General features: G+C 36.5%; 1 protein-coding gene across 20 annotated transcripts in view; it reads right to left on the reverse strand.

Moving 5' to 3' along the window:
- PTPRD (protein tyrosine phosphatase receptor type D) overlaps positions 1-19,130 on the reverse strand; it is a 928,191-nt gene that overhangs the window by 114,422 nt on the left and 794,639 nt on the right. For 7 of the 20 annotated variants that reach the window (XM_054055288.1, XM_054055276.1, XM_054055275.1 and 4 more), the window contains 8 exons: positions 18,404-18,673; positions 17,137-17,718; positions 10,215-10,348; positions 8,752-8,896; positions 5,410-5,715; positions 4,239-4,432; positions 2,350-2,376; positions 212-329 (listed from right to left, as the gene is read on the reverse strand). In XM_054055288.1, coding sequence (XP_053911263.1) covers positions 212-329; positions 2,350-2,376; positions 4,239-4,432; positions 5,410-5,715; positions 8,752-8,896; positions 10,215-10,348; positions 17,137-17,718; positions 18,404-18,673 — 1,776 coding nt within the window. The remainder of the gene's footprint in view (positions 1-211; positions 330-2,349; positions 2,377-4,238; positions 4,433-5,409; positions 5,716-8,751; positions 8,897-10,214; positions 10,349-17,136; positions 17,719-18,403; positions 18,674-19,130) is intronic. The other 13 variants (XM_054055286.1, XM_054055294.1, XM_054055290.1 and 10 more) reach the window with 4 other exon arrangements.

The following is a 19,130-nucleotide window of genomic DNA, read 5'->3' on the forward strand; positions in this document are numbered from 1 at the left end:
TTTTGGCTGCATCTGGAACTGAGGAAGAGACAAGGGAGGACACTGATTCTTCTTTTTATCTAAATAAATGAAGGGCCAAATACTGAACTAGAAAACCCTACATTCTATGAACACTCTGTGCACCACAGGAGTCTTCCAAATAGTAGATGCAAATCACTAGCAGGAAAAATCTAAGGATTTATTCAGAAATTAATGGGTACGTTAGTATTACCTGCACCAGTAGTAGATATGAGTTTAGGCTTGCTGCGTGCTCCATCGCCTTTTGTTGTATAGGCTGTCACAGTGAAGGAATATGTAGTTTCAGGCTGAAGCCCAGAAATTATCATTTCCTGAAATGAAATAAAATAAGAACACTATTAAAAACAGATTGTTTTCCAGAGGAACACAGAATCCTTCAGACAACTGCTATATATTACAAACAGTGCGCATGCTTCTGTTCTTCTGGCAGTGACAGCAAGCATTTGAGAGCACCAACAGGCTGTTCTGTGTGAAATACTTCATAATGCAAGATGTTTCACTCACTTAAGCAAAAAAAAAAAGACAGCACACTTCTAAATAACATGCCTCAGGTAGTTTAAGGCACAAGGCCAAAGGCTTAGTGGTGTGAACAGTGAATAAAGCCTTCTGAAATACCTTGCCTGAGGAATGCTACTGATCTTGTGAAATGCGTGAGTATGTAGATACAAGACACTCAGTTTAACGTAGTAATTTACAGGATATTACTGATATAGCTACAAAATGCGTAGCAAGAAGAGTGTTGCATTTGTATACATACTTCATAAGTAAGGATATTTCAGCTGAACAAGAAAGCCTTGTTACTGCCATAACGCCTTCATTGCAACCTGTGTTGGACTGTGGATGTAAATATCTCAAAAGACTTCAGAAACAACTCACTCTTCAGAAAGAAAGAACTCTAAAAGAAATACCTAAAGCACCATTAAAAACCTGGTCAGAGAATAAATCTGATGGGCTGTCAAATAAATGACAGCAGCCACAAAACAAGTAGCTCTTCGGCTAGTATGAATGAATGGGAACAAGATCAAACAGTAAGTGACAGAGCAAGGGAAATCTTTTTATTCAAGCAGGCACACACACACGTATATACACACGGAAGACAGTGATGGGCCACAGCCACCTGCCATGAACTAAGTTTATGTCATGCTAAAAGGGCAGCCACAGGAATTTAAGTCGATGCAATATAAATAAATTTTACATGCAAATATAAAAGCACAGTATTTGGAGGCAACTGACTGGCTCAAATTTCCTGACTCGTCAACTTCCAGTTTGCAACCACTGGACTACTCCTTCACATTTTAACATGCCTGAAGAGATTTACACTACATTTCACTGCTGCCAGAGAGATAGTGTATTTATGTTTCTAGAATAAATTGCAAATGTGCAATTACACACCCCTCAGATGCAACCACCATAAAAGTTAATATAAAAACCATGGGTCAGGTTATCCACAGCAAATGGATTTTTCAAGATAGGCAGAATGATCTCAGTATGGATGTGATTAAAATTTGGCATCATATTTACAGTCAGTTATTAGCAATATAAAAATATCAAGGCGATGATCAAAATGAGTGGTCAGGACAGCACAAATAAAACAAAAACATACGGCAACTGCACCTGATATTAACAGAATAAAGCTATAAAATGAAAAAAAACCCAAAACATCCTGCCACCATTTTAAACAGTGATGGTATTAGCCACATCTAAATTAAACAGTACTTCGTGGTGTAAGAGATACAATTGCATGTGCTATCTTTTAAAAGTGTGATATGGATACAGCAAGCACTGTTGCTTAGGCATAAAAACAGCAGGGCATTTGGCTTTTCTGATAGCACACTAAAGACATTTATCAGATAACTAAAAAGAAAGCACAACTGACTTCAGCTTTCAGCTACAGAAAACCCATTAACCTTAAAATGAATACAGAAAAATCTTACTATTACCACACAACTCTGAACCACTTTTGTTTTATTTTTCTAACACCTTCTTGTAATGCAGAAATTATAAGGCAAAGTTAGTGACAGCCTTCAAAAACAAGACAAACAAACAAGTTCTGTATATCTGGGCACCATGCTAAACTCCTGAACAAGCAAGCAACACTAACTCTGACACTCCCTGAGAAAAAATAAAACAAAAAATAAAGGAAAAAGTGTGCCGTAAAGGACAAAACCTATGATAGTAGGTACATGCACTTGTGCTAATGCCAAAGAAAGGCAAACCCAACAAAAACTCAAAAGAAAAAAAGAAGAGATCACAAGCAAACAAGCAAACAGAAAAAAAATAAAATTCCCGAACCCAACATGTTGTTTTTCTGGCCATTCAAAAACTACTCACATGTTCAGTAGCATCATCATATTCCCACTGATTGAGAGTTAAGAGTGTTGGAAGAAAAAAAAAAAAAAAAAGAGAAATGAAGAGACTTGCAGCCTGGTTTAGGTAATTTTTTTCTTCTTAATAGTAAAATAAATATGAAAGATGTCTTGAAAAATCACCTATAACTTGAAATAATTATTTAAAATCAGATAGACTTTGGTTAATGAAATCAGGCCAGGCATTTTTAATTCCATTTCTGCTTTCCTTAAAACCAGCTAATTCTTTTTCCTTAAAAGATGATAGAAGGAATGAATCTTCTTGTATCATCTAGTAATATTTTATAACGGGTTGTTTTAGTTAAAACAACCAAGGCAGAATTAAAGGCTACCTTACTAGGCTGTACGTTTGAGTTTCCTCAGTGAATTCAACGCCTTATTTAAATTAATAGCAGTTTTTTTAGTCTTGAAATGTAACCACATTGATCTTTTACCACGAAGATCTTGATACCTGCACAAGCCCCGATCACATGTGTCATGGAAGTAAGATAGGTGGGAAGAAGTGGTGGGAGGAGAAAGGAGGTCACTACTCTGAGTTAACCTATGACAAACAAGCAGGTCAAAGCCAGATTTCGCAAAAAAAAAGAAATACGACCTTTTCCTTTACAATATTTGGGCTCTGATACCTCATTTAGTCTCACATTTCTGACCTTCTCATGTTTAAATTATTTTAAATTAGTACCACACAGAGGACGAAAGCAAAAATCTGTGCAGAGAAGGGGAGAACCAAAGTTCAGCAGCATCTTTTCCACCTTCTCTCCTTTTACCCTTTACTTTCTCACCTACCCACCTGCTTCCATCTTTCTCTCCACTGAATTTTAGCTGTAAGAATATATTTGAAAGAATATATATTCCAAAATAAGTAAGTAAGTACACATAGATCGATAGAGAGAGTAAGCAGGTAAAATAGCAACAAAGACCTCCAGGAACAAAGACAACATTTTGAGATTAGGGTCAGCTTGGTTAAGTGTCAAGCTGAATGCTTTACTTTATGCTAGGTCTATAATGTCTTAGGATTTCAAGTAGAATTTCCAGTCTTTCCAGTCATAAATTGAGAACTAGCAGTGAGAGGTGTATACTTCATAACAGCTTCAATGCAGGATGATTCCTTCAGTACCACAAACTTTCAGAATCTTCAGTTGTGCAGAGCACTAGTGTGGCCCAATCAGTAAAAGCCTATATTTAAAAGCTTTTTAGACTTGATGTAATCAGGTTTTTGCTTTCATTATGTAGTATAGTTCATAAAATAGACAGGAAATTTTGCAGTATAAGTAACTCCATATCAATTTAAACTAAGTTCTTCTTTTTCTCGCACAGTTATTGATATGAATGGTGATGAGTATAAATATCTTGGGCATTTCTAAAGTTGCACTAATAAATTCATCTCCTGTGAAATATGTGATGAGATGGATTCATGGTAATAACAGAAAGACTGTAATATTGGGCTAACACAGGTGTCTAATGATTCTAGGCTCTCCACTGAAACAAAGAAGTTTTTTGGGGGGGTGATCAGGCAGTGCACATTTTGCTACACTAACTGAGACCTGGCTTAGATCTCCCTGATGATTTAAAAATTCAGAGCGTAGCTATAGGGTGAAATATCCAGGTCTAGGGCACAAACAGAATGACACAGCTTAGCATTTAGTAGTACACCTACAAAGGAAATCTTGCCTAGGTTTGACCCAAGAATCATTAAACCTAAGGATTCTGAAAAAATGTTGTTAAAATAGAGATAAAAAGCATTAACTAGTAGGCTGAAGTATAGAAAGAACAAAAAAGCAGTTCGTGACAGTTCTCTAGTAGCCAAAATGTTTTCACCATGATCTAGCAAAGGACATAAAATGGCTTAATTACCTGTGCATCAGCCAGCATGATGTCCTTCAGCATGGGCTGACCCTTTGGCTCTCCATTTTCCATCCTCACATAGTGGACCTGGTATCCTCGGATCTGACCATGCTGCTTATTGGGTACAGGCGAGCGCCATGACACTTTAACAGCGGTAGAGTTGACAGCCTCTACCTCGACTTTGCGAGGAGGACCACTAGGAACTGGAACAACATCATTGGACAGAACAGAATTACAGGCACCTGTCCCACCCATGTCTTTGTTTTGTTTTGTTTTTAAAGGGCAGACAATATATTTTCTTTGAGGAATATAAATTGTTCAACAAATGAAAATGCTCAACCAATCTGCTCTACCTTTCAGTGAAAAGATCAAAAAACATGACTGATGCAAAAAATGGAAGAAAAAAGAGTATTAGAGAAATAGAAAAAACATGTAAAAATGTACAAAAGCCAAGGAAGATGCTTTGAGATTCAAAGCATTATAGTACAAAGAGATATTTTAATCCTTTAAATAATAATAATAATAAAAACACAAAAGGTTTCAAAAATATTTCCTTATTTTTGTTTGCTAAGTTCTTTGTTTCATTTTTTTTTTCAGTAGTATAAAAAGGAGGCTGATAACAGGGATGTCTTCTGTCACTTTCAAGCATGGAAGAAAACAAAATGTATGGAGCATCAGTTTTCCAAGATCAAAAGCAAAACTCAAAAAGCCCCAAACCAAACCAAAAAAGAAAAAAAAAAAAAACAACAAATCAAAAAGCACAAGAAGGGACAAGTAAGCAGTTAAAAAAACCCCACCCTATCCTACCCCCAAACCTGAAAAAAAGTTCTTAGACATAAGTGTTTAAAAATAACAACAACTGTAAAATGAAGGAAAAAGCAGACTTTCCCCCGAGAGATATTTTACATTAAAGGAGGATCAAGAAGGACATGTATGGTCTCAACGGGGCAGCAGATTCATGTCAGTTATAAAAATATACCTTCTATGAAAAAATATAAAAAAAAATAGAAAAATTGTGTAGAAAGGACAAGTCTTTGATTAAAAAAACCTCAAAGGGTGATAATATCTGTGATTTGCGAAAAAAAGAGGAGCAGAAAAAAAGTACTGTTAGGCTATACAAAAGACAGCAGATCGACTGAGAGTCATAGAGGCGCAAACTCATGTAGTGGAGGCAACATACCATCTTCATCTGTCCGAATCAATACTGCTAAGCTCTCTGGGCCAGGTCCAACATCAGTGTGGGCAGTCACAGAGATCCGGTACTCAGTCCATTTTTCCAGCTGTTCCAAAAGGTATTGGGTACTGTCCGAGGAAATTCCCAAAATTTCATGGGGCTTGACATCTTCTCCATCAATCCCAATGTACTTGATGGAGTATTCAGTGATAATGCCATTCTGTTTTTCCACCGGTGGAGGTTTCCAACTTACCAAAATGCTAGTGGAGCTGGGGCTTGTGCAACTAATGTCTTGAGGAGGAGCTGATGGCTCTAATTTCAGTAGTGGGTTAAAGGAGGATTTGAGTGAAAAGATAGGAGTGATTGAAAAAAATGAACAAAAGAAAAAATAAAAATAAATAAAAGACAACCAAATGAAAATAAAAAATAAACAAAAAAAAAGTAGAAACTTAAAAAAGCGAAACATCAGATAATCATATGCACCTTGGCTTATTAACATGAGGAAACAGAAAATGAATAGACCAACTAAATGGTGAAAAAGGATGTAGGGGAAGTACATGAAAATGAAGCCTCAAAATAATATTACCTACCTGTAATTAAAATTCTTCTTGAAATGAAACAAAAACGTGACACTTCAATGACTACTGATCTATCTTTATAATTATTGCAATTAATGCAAGCTATAATATTTTAAATGACATGACATGTATTTACGTACAAATTTAGACATATCCTCTTCATGTGGGTTTTCTTTCTTTGAGACAATTTCTCTTTTTACAGAACTTCTATGAACTTGCAATAATTGCCAGAAATTGCTCCACAAATTGCCATTTTAGTAGCCTCCCCAATCTCACAAATTATTTTTTTTCAATGTTTTTTTATAACTGAGTCTGCCTGGCACAAGTGAACCACTAATTAAGTTCAAATGGAAAGCTTTTACCAAAACATTTATTGTAGCCAACACACTAGGAGCATGCAGTCAATAGAAGACAAAGAAAGTCTTAGTCAAAGATTTACCTACCAGGAAAAAGTGACAGGCTTGTTGATTCTGACTGTAACTTGTACTTACCCTAGATCAGTTGTCAGTTTTATTTTTTTAACTCCTCTTGGAGACACCTTTGCTAGCAAAGAATTAAATCCTACCAGTAATGTACATAACTTCCATAGGCAAAAAAAAAAATCTATCCCCACAAGACGTTTCAGGAAACCAGGTATTAATTTTACAAAGGCAGTTCACAAGCTCAGCACATCAGAACAGTGAGAGATTCTGACTTTGTTTCATCTCTTGTCATCAGCACCAATCTTTCGGAGCAAAAGTGGACACCTTTACAGATTTGTACTCAAAGGAATCTGTTAGTATATTTACCTTTTCCAGGCTCCGGAACATTTAAGCATATATGTCATTCCATCACTTTCAGTGAGGAAATTCAAGTACTGAAAGTTAGGTATGCATTTATATGCTTAAATGATCTTTGACTTAGCAAAGTCTATGCTTACTAAGTTAGATCATTCGGAGCACCAAAAAAGGAGCCGTTGTTCAAATGCACTGGCAGTAGTGGGTGCGGATTCTTTTCTGCCTTCTTTCTTGTAAGAAGAACAGAAATTTTGGGAGCAATATCTTTCTGGCGCCTCTTTTTTTTTGGGGGGGGGTGTGTGTGCATGTACTATTTTCTTCCTATTTCTTAAAGGAAAAAAGAAACAAATGGATATCTGCTCCCTATACTAGGCACATCAAACAAAATTAAAGCAACAGAGAAAATCTAGGACCCTGCTGTGACCTATTGCATTTACACATGTATCTTTTGGTTCCCTACAGCTCTCCTACAGGGATCAATGGCTTTTTACTCAGTATGGTACACTGCTCTTCTGAAGGGAAAACAGGAGGGAGTATACCAGCAATTCAACTAACTAGAGGAGGTGGATAGGGAGATGAGAATTATCACATTTAGAGGGCCTCTTTTAGGCTTTTTTAGTAATCAAATATGCAAAATGTTAGTCCCCTTCTACCACTGACTTGTGCGGGAAGTAAAATACAAGTAAAATGTCCCTTAACTATCATATATGTAATGAAATAAATCTCCGCAGCATGTTTCTCTGAAACCAAGATGAAAGGCAGTAGTATATTCTGGTGCATAGTGCTAGTAAATTGATAGAACATTAATTTTTACTCCATTGTACTCTGAAAATATTGCATTTATGTAACTAAGGATAATCTGTAGGCTACTTGTGCAGCCTGCCTTATTAATAAATAACGCAAGCACTTTTTCCTAAAAATTTTCCTAAATACACTATTTTTGAAAAAAAATATTTTGCAGTCTTCTCAGCAAACATCCAGGGTTTGCCATTGAATCAACTGGAATTTCCTACTATCTGAAGAAATAAGGCTGAAAAAAATATATTCTTACATTCAAGCATGAAAGAATGGTTGTGTGCTTATATAGGGAACATGTTTTTTTTGTACGCACAGTCTAAGCATTCTTTACCCAACATAATAGAAAAAGCATTCTAAATAGCTGAAATGGCTCCCAGTAGCAGTTCTGGACATAATATTTGAATATCTGATGTTTTAAACTAAATCTTAATTTAACTATTTTAAGAATAGATAAAACCCTGACAATTTTTTTCATCTCATTCGTAGACAAACGTGAGGAGTTTCATAACAATATTTGCATAAGCATCTGGTCAGAAAACAAATTCAGCCAGTGTAAAAACTGGTTGAATATCATAAAAGCCTAGATTTAAAAAAAATCTAACTGAGACTCAAAACAATCAGCTACTTCATCGGAACAGTTGTAAGGAAATTTCTGGTACAGTGTGAAATATTCAACCTGACCCGGTCCACAATCTCTTTGCACTTCAGGGAGGTGCTGCAGGAACAATCTAGTACTATAGGAACTCTACTGCTGAGGCAGGTGGAATTTTACAGGTGGAGGACTGTTATTAATGTACATCTACTGCATGATAAAACATTGCACCGTATTATAAAGTAAAATAAAATAAAATATTGCTATGACAGTATAATATGCCCATGGCAGGGTGGTTGGAACTAGATGATCTTTAAGGTCCCTTCCAACCCTAACTATACTATGATACTATGAGATTGTCTCCTTAGACACGTTTACATATTTTTTTCCCTAAACAATGTAAAAGTTACTCACATATTAAACTGGTCACAATACACCTACAAATATACACATCTTAAGCATTCCTTTGCTGCAATAAGCACCACGAATGCTTTATTTATATTATTTTTCCTTTTTCTCTGTTGATGATTCTCTGGGCTACTAAGATGAATCTCTTCCAGAAACACAAAACTGGGAAATAAAGTTAGCAAGGAAAGACACCTACTTGACTGCATGGTTCTCGCTGAGATTTCTGCTGTTGAAGCACCCAAGCCTTGTGGAGAACGTGCAGCTAGACGGAATAAGTACAAGCTGTTTGGCCTTAAACCTTGCAGGCGATAAGATGTAGTAGGTTCAGTGGAAACCCGTTGCTAAAGGTAGGTAAATAAGAGGATGTCTTGATTAATATTCAGAGACTCGGAATCCCATATGCTGCCTATAGAAGAAATGCTTTTATACTCTGATGACATCCCCATTGAGAAAAATTTAAATACAAGAAAATAAATCAGAATAAACCCAAACTAAACTGAAACAAATATGAATACGCTACTTTTGACAAACACACATTAAGGAACAATAATTTTAAAGTCAATAGTCTAACGGGTGAAACTAATGGGAGCCAGAAATAAGAAGTCTAATGGGAGCCAGAAATATTGTTTGATTGTTTGAGGAAGTAATAGCTGTGTACAAAGTATAAATGGCTTTTCAGACAAGAACGCATGAACAAAGCCTTACCTATAGTTACTTTTTATGACAGTGAACTACAGGGTTTTATCATATGAGTAATCCTGGGTTCAACTTCCTAGCTAAATCTGTGCTGAAACTATTAAGAAGCAAAATTATTTTACAAGGTAACTTATCAAGCAGGGACCTGCGTCTCATTTGAAGGTGAGATACAGATCTGGATACATTCTATGAAACCAGTTTATGCATTTACAGTACATGCATGAATCCACCATAAACATAAGCTCAGTAGAAGCATCAGCAATGAGTTGATGATGTAGGAGAAATCAATGAAGCTGACACTCTCCTGCTGCCTTCCGAGACTGTTGGCTTCTTTCTTTTGTCTGGCACACCTGGCAATATCACATGGTTTCTAAAGCAGAAAAACAGACTATTCTAAAGCCTATGGTATTAACACCATAGAGGCCCTCAAAGTAAAAAGACTTTAAGAAATAATAATACAGAAAAAAGTGCAAAGTTTTTATTTTTAGGAAAGAAAACACATTTTCTTCTCAAACATTACTGAAATATTAAAGAAGCTTAAGAACTCTCTTATATCGTGGCAAGAGAAACAAAAATTCTCTGAGGCTGCACATAGACTTCAAACTCCAAGTCCAAGTGCAAAATACCTTCACGACTCCATAACATGTCCCAGTACGCTTCTGCTTCCAAGCGTTTGTAGAGTAACAGGGTTGGAGGGACACAATAAATGTCTGAAACTGGAAGCAACCTCTGCAGATGACTTGTTGAAAACAACAGCAAAGTTACTCTGACTGGTAACAACTGACAGAATTTTCTGCTGTTTACACAACCTCAAGTCCATCTTCAGGCTGACTGCTGGGTTTAACATGCTGTTAAGCATCAAGGCATTTGTACCTAAGAAAGTTACTATCCCGTCAATTCTAAACCAGCGTAGCATTTTATGTCATTAAGAGTATTTGAAAGATGCATAGTCTTTTCACTTACCTCCTCTCCGTGCTCCCCATCTTTGTAAACCAGTTCATAGCTGGAAATGGTATCAGAACGTGGAGGTGTCCAGGAAAGTAATATGCTTGTTTCAGACTCAGGCTCCGCTTTGAAGTTCAATGGCTGACCAGGCACTAAAGAAAAATTTGAGCAGTGTTGCCAGTTGTTTATTTCCTAGTTCAGAATGTATCTTTCAAACTTGTTAAACTATTATCTGAATAAGTCACATAATATTATTTTATATAATTTACTGAACTTAAAAAAGTGGATAAATTATACTATGAAATAAATCAATCTGAGCTCAGAAAAGAATAATGATATATTTAATTCACACATTACAAATTATCAAGGATTTCAAAGAAATGCTTCACAGTGTAAATAATGCCACAGTACTGAAATGCCATTGAACAGAAGCCTGGTGATTAGTATCAGCAGTCTAATAAACTATGTGTGAACTGGTAAATATATACGTGTGTGTGTGTGTCTGTGTGTGTTAACCTGAAGCAGTTATAACATACTAAAGAGATCTTCAGTGATGTTGTCATTAAGTGACATACTTCTACCCTTCTAATGACTCATATTTTTACAAATATAGCCAAATTTCTTATAAAAGCACTTTCTAATTCAAAACCTAAAAATGCAACTTTGATTCCAGCAGTCAAGAACATTCTCTGTTGCTATGTCCTGTGTAATGGTCACAGAAATTACCCAGACTAAATGTTACCCTCATTTACTTCTGCAAATCTATGGCAAATAATAAGGTTGACTCGGAAAAGACAGCAAAATACGACCCTGTCATAGGAATGTATACAATCATTTTGTCACCCAAGTTCTAAAACATTGCTTTCAGTTAATAGTTGTGTTGATAAGGCATGAAACAGTCTTCCACAGCAATTTTAGCTTTTCGAGAAAAAAATGTGGCATGATCTTGTTTTTTAAGAAAAAAAAAAAAAGAGGTACTTCTTAGCACAAACTGAGAACAGGTGTCACAAGTAAAATATGATGATAATGATCATCTCACAATCAGTTTTTCAGGTAGAATTTTATTATACATTTCCTTTCTACAGTAAAAGATTTTAAAACACCATGGTAAAAATAATTTGTGATTATAATTCATATCCAGACTCCTACAGAATGCCATTCTGAGGATAACACTGCCCTAGTGTACGCTGCTGCAGGTTTGATATCTAACCTTTAAACAGACAGATAACCTGTCAACATGAGGTCCATATTAAAGATCCTGTATGGAAGTTACAAGTCCCTGCTATTCAGTTATTTTTTCTCTTGGAAATTAGACAAAATAGAAAAGGAAAGACGTAAAAGGATATTCCCTGTTTCTGAGGCAATGAGTGAGAGTGAACAGGAGACCAAGTCTCATCAGAGGAATTAAAAAGGACAGGAATAATTAGATACTATTCTAAAAGATGTGTTGTGTAAAGATCATTTCCTGTGTACTGCAAAGTGCAAGAGAGAAAAGATCACACAGCACTGGCAGCAATTGCAGGAAATAGCAATAAAGTATTTTTGACAGAAATACTTCTAATTTTATCCCTTCAAAACTGAAAAGATGTTAAATTAAGAGGGAGAGAGTGGGCTAACTGGATAGTTGCTAACTTTGAAAGATTCTGAAATACCACTGGATCAAACGTGGCAAACCTATATCATAGTTGTACAAATGCATTTACACAGCGAATATTACAACTTTTTAGGTGAGCTGTTTCAAAACCCCAAGTAGCAAGGAGACAACAGCTGCAGATTTGCCTCCTGTTGAACATGGCTTAAAGTAGATGTGGAGCTCCACTGTAGGTTTGCCATAGTTTAGGCAGCTATTTGGAAGTGCTTATTTCACTAAAGGTTGTTTCAAATCTATCTCATGAAACTCAGGTGAGAACCTGGCTATAGACATTTCGTTTGCTTTATGTGACAAAATGATAAAAACTGGTAAAATTCACCTGTGGGGGAAAAAAAAATAAAAATAAAGATTTGCTTGTGTATCAAAGGACGGGGAAAAAAACATTTCCACAAAGTAACTCTGCAGTATGGTTGGTGTTATAAAAACACATTTGCCTGGTCACAGAACATCAAACAGATGCTTATGTTGCCTGTGCCATGCTGTCCATTTTGTGCTGGACATCTCTATCAGTGACCTGAAGGAGAGGATGGAGGGCACATATTCCAGGTTTGCAGACAACGCTAAGGTTGATGGGGACCAGATGACATACTCAAAGGCCAGGCTGCTGTTGAGAGGGAGCTGGAAAGAGGGGAAGAACAGGCTGATGGTTCCCCATGAAGTCCAGCAAGCCCTGTCCTTGGAAGGCAGAGCCCTCCAGAGGAGTAGGCTGGGGTTGATAGGGCCAGGGAGGAGCTGTAGGGGACAGCCACTGGGGCTCGGGTGGGCAGCGGGCTGAGCTGGGGTCAACCGCGTGCCGAGGCAGAAATAAGGGCCAGTGGTGCCTGGAGTGGTATGAGTAGGAGATGGTCCTGAGAGCTAAGGGAGGGCAGGGACTGATGCTTCTGCTCAGTAACCATCAGATCACATCTGGGTACTGCATCTGATTTTGGGCCTCAGCAAATACATACATCTCCTTACGAAGAAAGGCTGAGAGCTGAGGTTTCTCAGCCTGGAGAAGAGAAGGCTCTGGGGAGACTTTATTGTGGCCTTTCAGTACTTAAAGGAGGTTAAAATGGGGACAATCTTTTTTAGCAGGATCTGTTGTTATAGGACAAGGGTAATGGGCTTAAATTGAAAGAGGGTAGATTTACATTAGATATAGGAAGAATTTCTTTACAATGAGGGTCATGAAAGACTGGAAGAGGTTGTCCAGAGAGGCAGTAGATGCGTCATCCCTGGAAACAGTGTTAGGCTGGATGGGGCTTTTAGCAACCATTAAACATTTCATTAAAAATGTCCCTGTTCGCAGCACAGGAGTTGGACTAGATGACTTTGAAAGGTTCCTTCCAACCCAAACTATTCTACGGTTCTATGATTCTATCAAACACAGAACCGCAGTATTCAAAATAATTAATTACAATACATTTTAGAAGTCAAAAAAAGCATAATATATTTTGTCAAAACTAATGAAAAAATCTGTAAATTACTTTCTTAAAATAATACGTGTAACTGACACTAAGGGAGATCACAGAATTAAGCAAACATTTTGGTCAGTCTTAAAGACAGAATTTGCATAGACTTGTCTGAATGACTAGACAACACAGTGAAGAGATGAATTCTTAAGAATAATTCTGTGTACGCTCTTTCTGTAGTGTAGCAGTAGGCTTGTCTTGAAATTATTTAAAGCTGTATTCTTTCCATTTTTAAATTAATTATTTTTAATTAAAAATTAAAGTGTCTACATCTTCAGAGCTCATCCAAGTATTAGCAAAAGTTGCATAACCAGGTATGTTCTTTAAGGGGAATTTTGTCATTTAGTAACCATCCTGAGTCCCACCTCAGATCCAAATTACTCTCCTTCCACCAGCTTCTTGCATGGTTGAGTTTCCAGCTGCATAGTTTCAACCCTTCCATTGTGGACATCCATTTCCATGAAATGCTTCACTATGAGACAAGTACTCTAGAGTTTCAGAGACATGAGGTTTCCCTGTTCAGGTATTCATGAAGTAATTTGAAATGACTGTCAAAATAACTAGCATGCTACAACACAAGACTCTATTCCCTTTCTGTCTACTCCCTTCCTCTAAATGTCTGATTTTCTTTTACAAGAAGAACTCCAGAACCATTAAATCACTTCCCTTAAGCTAAGGCTTCATTTATGTGCCCTGCAAGTCAGATACTCACCCTTCTCATTACTGTCCTTTTTCATTTGTTCAAAAGATTAGCCTTTTATAATTGTAATAAACCTTAGTCTTCAAAACACTGTCTATCGTTGGTTTAAAATTAATAGTATGTTTTACATACTACATTCTTGCTTAAAGAAGCATACGCTTACTGGTACATACTCATTTCCTACAACATTTTTTCGCTCTCTTTCAATAATCCACTATTGAGTAGACTTCATCTATCTTTCACTCTCCCCTCTTTCTACCTCAGCTAAGAATAAAATCTGGATTCTCTGAATTCCTTCAGTAGCTCTTTCTTTGCACATTAAAAATCAAACCAAACCCAAAAGCAGACATTCAGTGTAAAGCTCAAGAATTTCCCTGGTATACACAGGTCAATGCATATTGCTCAGAGTATGTGTACTTCTGACTGGGTTACCCAAACAAAAGACATATGAGAAAATACACAAGAACTGTGTTCTGGGCAGTTAAATGGAGACAAACCACACAGCTTTTGTTTTCTAGTGAGGCAATGAAAAAAGGACAAAGCATACAGCACTAAAGCTTACACCAGTGTTTCTTTATTGTAAAATGTGGTATTAGTAAGTCAAATAACCTGAATTATATACTGGTCCTGACTCCACCCTCAGCAAAATCAAATTATTTGACCAAAAGTGCAGAATTTCTTAGATGTAGGTTTTGGAATTGATCTTCCTTTATCCAAAAGGCTCAGGTCTACAGCTGTTTCCTGATTACTTTACTCTTTTAAATGAAGTCTTTTTATAGAAAAGAAAATATTGCTGAAAACAACTATGCAATAGGACATAGCTTTTCTTTCTAATGCTTAAGCACAACACTGAAACACAAAACTGAATATAACTTTTTTTAATGTTTAGTTGTCTGAAAACATACTTCCTTCTCTTTCCCTCAAACTACACATTCCTAGTTAATATTTTAAATAGACATATTTTTACTATCAGCAGAGTTTCGTCTTGCAAAGTGAGAAGTCATTCATACAGCTATTTCAAAAGAACTATTCTGCTGTAATAAGAAGAAAAGAGTCTTGTAAACGGGCTTTTTAAAAACACTTTGTTTTTTATAATCCCTCTCCAAAGATCAGAACATATGTAAGGGAGGAAAGCTTTGAAGGAAACCAAGCCAGCAGAGCCTGTAAGTCACATCTGTCAATCAGATTTTGTTGTATATATACTCTAATATCCCAAAAGTAGGCATAAGAGTTAAGCTACATATTTACAATAACAGGCTTATTTGTTTCAAAAAAGGAAAACCAAAGCCCAATCAAAAAGTAATCACTATTCTATTCTTATTCTTACACTTTTACATATGTTTCCATTAAATCTATTTACTCTGTTTTTAAACGATAATTAAAAATTCTCTGTATTTATCTAGATGAGTTTCAGCTTCAGAGAGACTCAACCCAAAACTTAAATCAACTTAGATTACAGCAAGTCTGGAACAGACAGGGAAGGCACTTTATTCTGCAGTGTTCACTGAAGAGAAACTGGTGGACAGAAAAATTGGAAAATCTTGTTTTTTAAACATACCCTGAACTAAAGAACTGCACCAGATTTTGTCAGCCATTTTCTCTTTTATGACTTAAAATGTTCACATTTCAAGTACAAGTATCAGTGCTTAAAAATGCCTCTGGTGTGGCACATTTTTGGTTTTCTTTTAATTTTTAACATGGGCACAAATAAATAACATCAAGTCAACTCTGTTACGAAGTGGAAAACATGCATTGAGAATCCTTCCTGGACTGCTAACATTATCATAATTTTTGCAAATTGCAACAGTAATCAGAAACAGAGGAGAACATTTAGTGGTAAAGTTCCACAAAGGTTTTAATAAACAGAGATTTTTCTGAAGTGATCTCAGTGAGTAACATAACTTAGGCTGGTCCAGCTGAGCCCCAGTATTCATTATTTTGACTGCTTCATCCATTTGGGGGGGAAGCCACTGACAAACTCCTGTTAATCTGAAAGGTTTATGTTTGTAAGTGAAAACACAGATGAGAAACTCACTAAACCTTCTTTAATAGCTTTTTGCAGGTGGATTCTAAAATCAGTCAGATGTTAATATAAAAAAATTAGTTCCTGAAAAAGGCTACAACTGCCAAAATAAAACCATGGTGTAAATATTTACATTTGCATGTACACACAGCCACATTTTATTGTACCACTAAAATTTGAGGGATGCTAAATTCTTCAACAGGAAGCCTTCCAGTACTAAAAAATTCAAATAGCATTACATAATACTTCTGACCTACATTAATACTTCATACAGCTTTCTCTAAACCACTAGACAAAGGGAACTTTTACTTCTTATTGCTACAATAAAAAACTTGCTGCACTGTAGCTCCTCCACAGCTTCTCGGTTTTGATTTAATAAAAACTCTCTGCAATGTTTTTCACTATGCTTGCTTGTCCTTTGCTAATAAAGTGAATTCATAGGTCTAAAACTCCTGTACAGAAACAAAACACCTATCTGCAAACATAAAACAAGAAAATGGTGACCTTGTGCTTTGTAGGGGCAGGTTCGATTTGATTTATAAATCCAAAATGTACAGAACTGCTTGCCTGAACCGATACAAAAGTTTATTGTTTTATTAAAGCTTTCATGTTCTATGTGTTTTCAGAACTTTAACAACTATTTGAATACACACACAGTGCACATACATTTTAAGTTTCCAAAAAGCAAGATTCACTAGAATGATGTAGCATAAGGGAGCCACATGCCACCAAAACAAAACCCACCAACACAGGGAACTCCTCAAAGAAAGCCATGAAGAACTACTTGACTACTTGATGCACAGAGCACTGCCAAATAGAAGCCATAACACTTGGCCACCTCCAGGATGCAGCTCTCCCCAAATCTTCAGTTAAACCTCAGTTAAATTCCTTGAGATTGATGAAAAAAGAAATCAAAGTATGAAGGGATAATTTACATTCTTCAATGGTAACTTGCATTGTGGAGTTGAGAAAAAGTTATCTGCAAAAGCTGCCTGAATAAACTGTCTGTCCTTGAGAGGAAGTTGTTTTCAACATGTTAAACTCAAATTCTCTCTTTGCAAAATTTATGCATGCATTTAATTTTTTCACGTAAACTCTGTTCATTGCTAACTTACCTCCTGTTTGAGTGATGACTTGAATGTCACTAGAAAGTGGCCCATCCCCAACAGAAGTAAAAGCAAGAACCTTCACTGAGTATGTTTTCTGGGGTACCAGATTCCCAATAGTGGTAATGTGGCTGTCAGCCACATTGTGCTTCATCCAGCTGTTGACATGTTGAGTGGGGTCCATGGTGTAATAAACTCTGTAACCTTGTATTTGTCCGTTAGGTTCCTCAGGTTCTTCCCACTGTACCAAAATGGTGGTAGAGCTCAGCATACGGGCCTGCACATTACGTGGTGCACTTGAAGGTGCTTGCTCTGAAGTCCTTGTTGACACAGGCTCACTGGGTGGCCCACGCCCAATGTTATTTACAGCAACTACTCGAAATTCGTACTCTGAATATGGGCTTAGACCAGCCACACTATAGCGTGTTGTGGCCACTCCATCAATTTCTTTGTATGGCTCCTCGGAGTTTTTGGGTTTGTGTTGGATTATGTAGTAAGAAACTGGCTCAGGGTTTCCAGAATCCCAAGTCAATGTTATGCTTGTTGCAGTGCTTTCTGTCACCACAGGTGTTCCAGGAGGTTTGGGTAAGGCTAAAAATAAATGCAAAAAAAATTAGTTAGCACTATGTAACAGTAGACATTAATTATAAGAATAAGCAGCTTAAAAAACTCCAAACAAACAACAACAAAAACAAAACTGGAAGTGTGGAATGGAAAGAAGGTGTGATCTCTTCAGAGCAAGCTTTTGACAATTATGATTTTACTCCAGAAATCTATCAGAAAATCTTGATGTTTTGTAGTGAAAGTTTCATTTAATATAAATTAATAAACATGTAGAAGAAGAATCTTATAGACCGACAATGCACCATTACAGTTTAATTTTCAGATATTTTTGGAACCTCCAGTTTCAAATTATTCAGTGAATATGATACTTAGGCACCCAGTTACTATAAAAATAAAATGACTGGTTCTTAATGACTCCTGATGTTGACAAGTATGTGCAAGATCACAAGATCCTTTATTTACTTGAAGTGAAGGCTGGGAGTTAGATACAGGAAAATAATGGAACATTATTTTTAATTTCTTATTTTTTAGTATTATTACTCTCTGTATCTGTGTTTTGTCTTATGCCAGTGATTGGCTGGAACATCTACCCTCTTGATTTAAGAGAGTAAGAGGCACGAAGCCCTTTTCACTGCAATACGTTTGCTCAGAATATGGCAATGAATGAAACAATAGACTGAACTATGTCCAAAAACAGGTACTGGGGATATACCTTTGACAGTTATCTGCGCTATCGCTTCTATAACACCAAGGGTAGACATAGCAACACAAGTATAGTTTGCAGACTGCCGGACATCATTAAGCTCAAGGACATTCCTCCCTATTGGCATATCGTCCTCAGGTGTCAAATCTTCTGCTCCTAGCATCCATTTCACATATGGCATTGGTGACCCCACTGCAACACACGTGATATTTACGCTCCCTCCAGGCATGATTTCATGATTGGTTGGGGGGATAGAAAATCTTGGTGGAACTCGTCGAACTGGAACAAAACACAAAAAGAGGTAATAACATATACAAAAAAAAGAAACTGAGTCTTGCATATGGACAACATGCAGTGTACAGACACAATTTAACATTTTAACATGTTATTCTGATCTGCCAGAAAATACGTATAGAAGAAATAGATGACTAAACAAGAATTTTGTCTGCACACAATGTGTATTATTCTATATTTACTTGAGGGTATTATTAGGTACATTCATACAAAGGCTGTTTCAGACCTATTAGGGCCCCACAGTTAACTAACTACATACTAACAATACACAAACACCATGCAAAAGATATACACACGCACACGTGCGCGCGCGCACACACACACACATGTACATATATATATAAGCATTTTATATGCCTATATTTTTTTATATATATATGTACAGAAGAAAACTGGAAGATCAACAGCATGCTTGAGTTGATTACCAAAACCAACTTCAATG

The sequence above is a fragment of the Cuculus canorus genome, chromosome Z, assembly GCF_017976375.1.
Source record: "Cuculus canorus isolate bCucCan1 chromosome Z, bCucCan1.pri, whole genome shotgun sequence".
NCBI classification, from domain to species: Eukaryota; Metazoa; Chordata; class Aves; order Cuculiformes; family Cuculidae; genus Cuculus; species Cuculus canorus.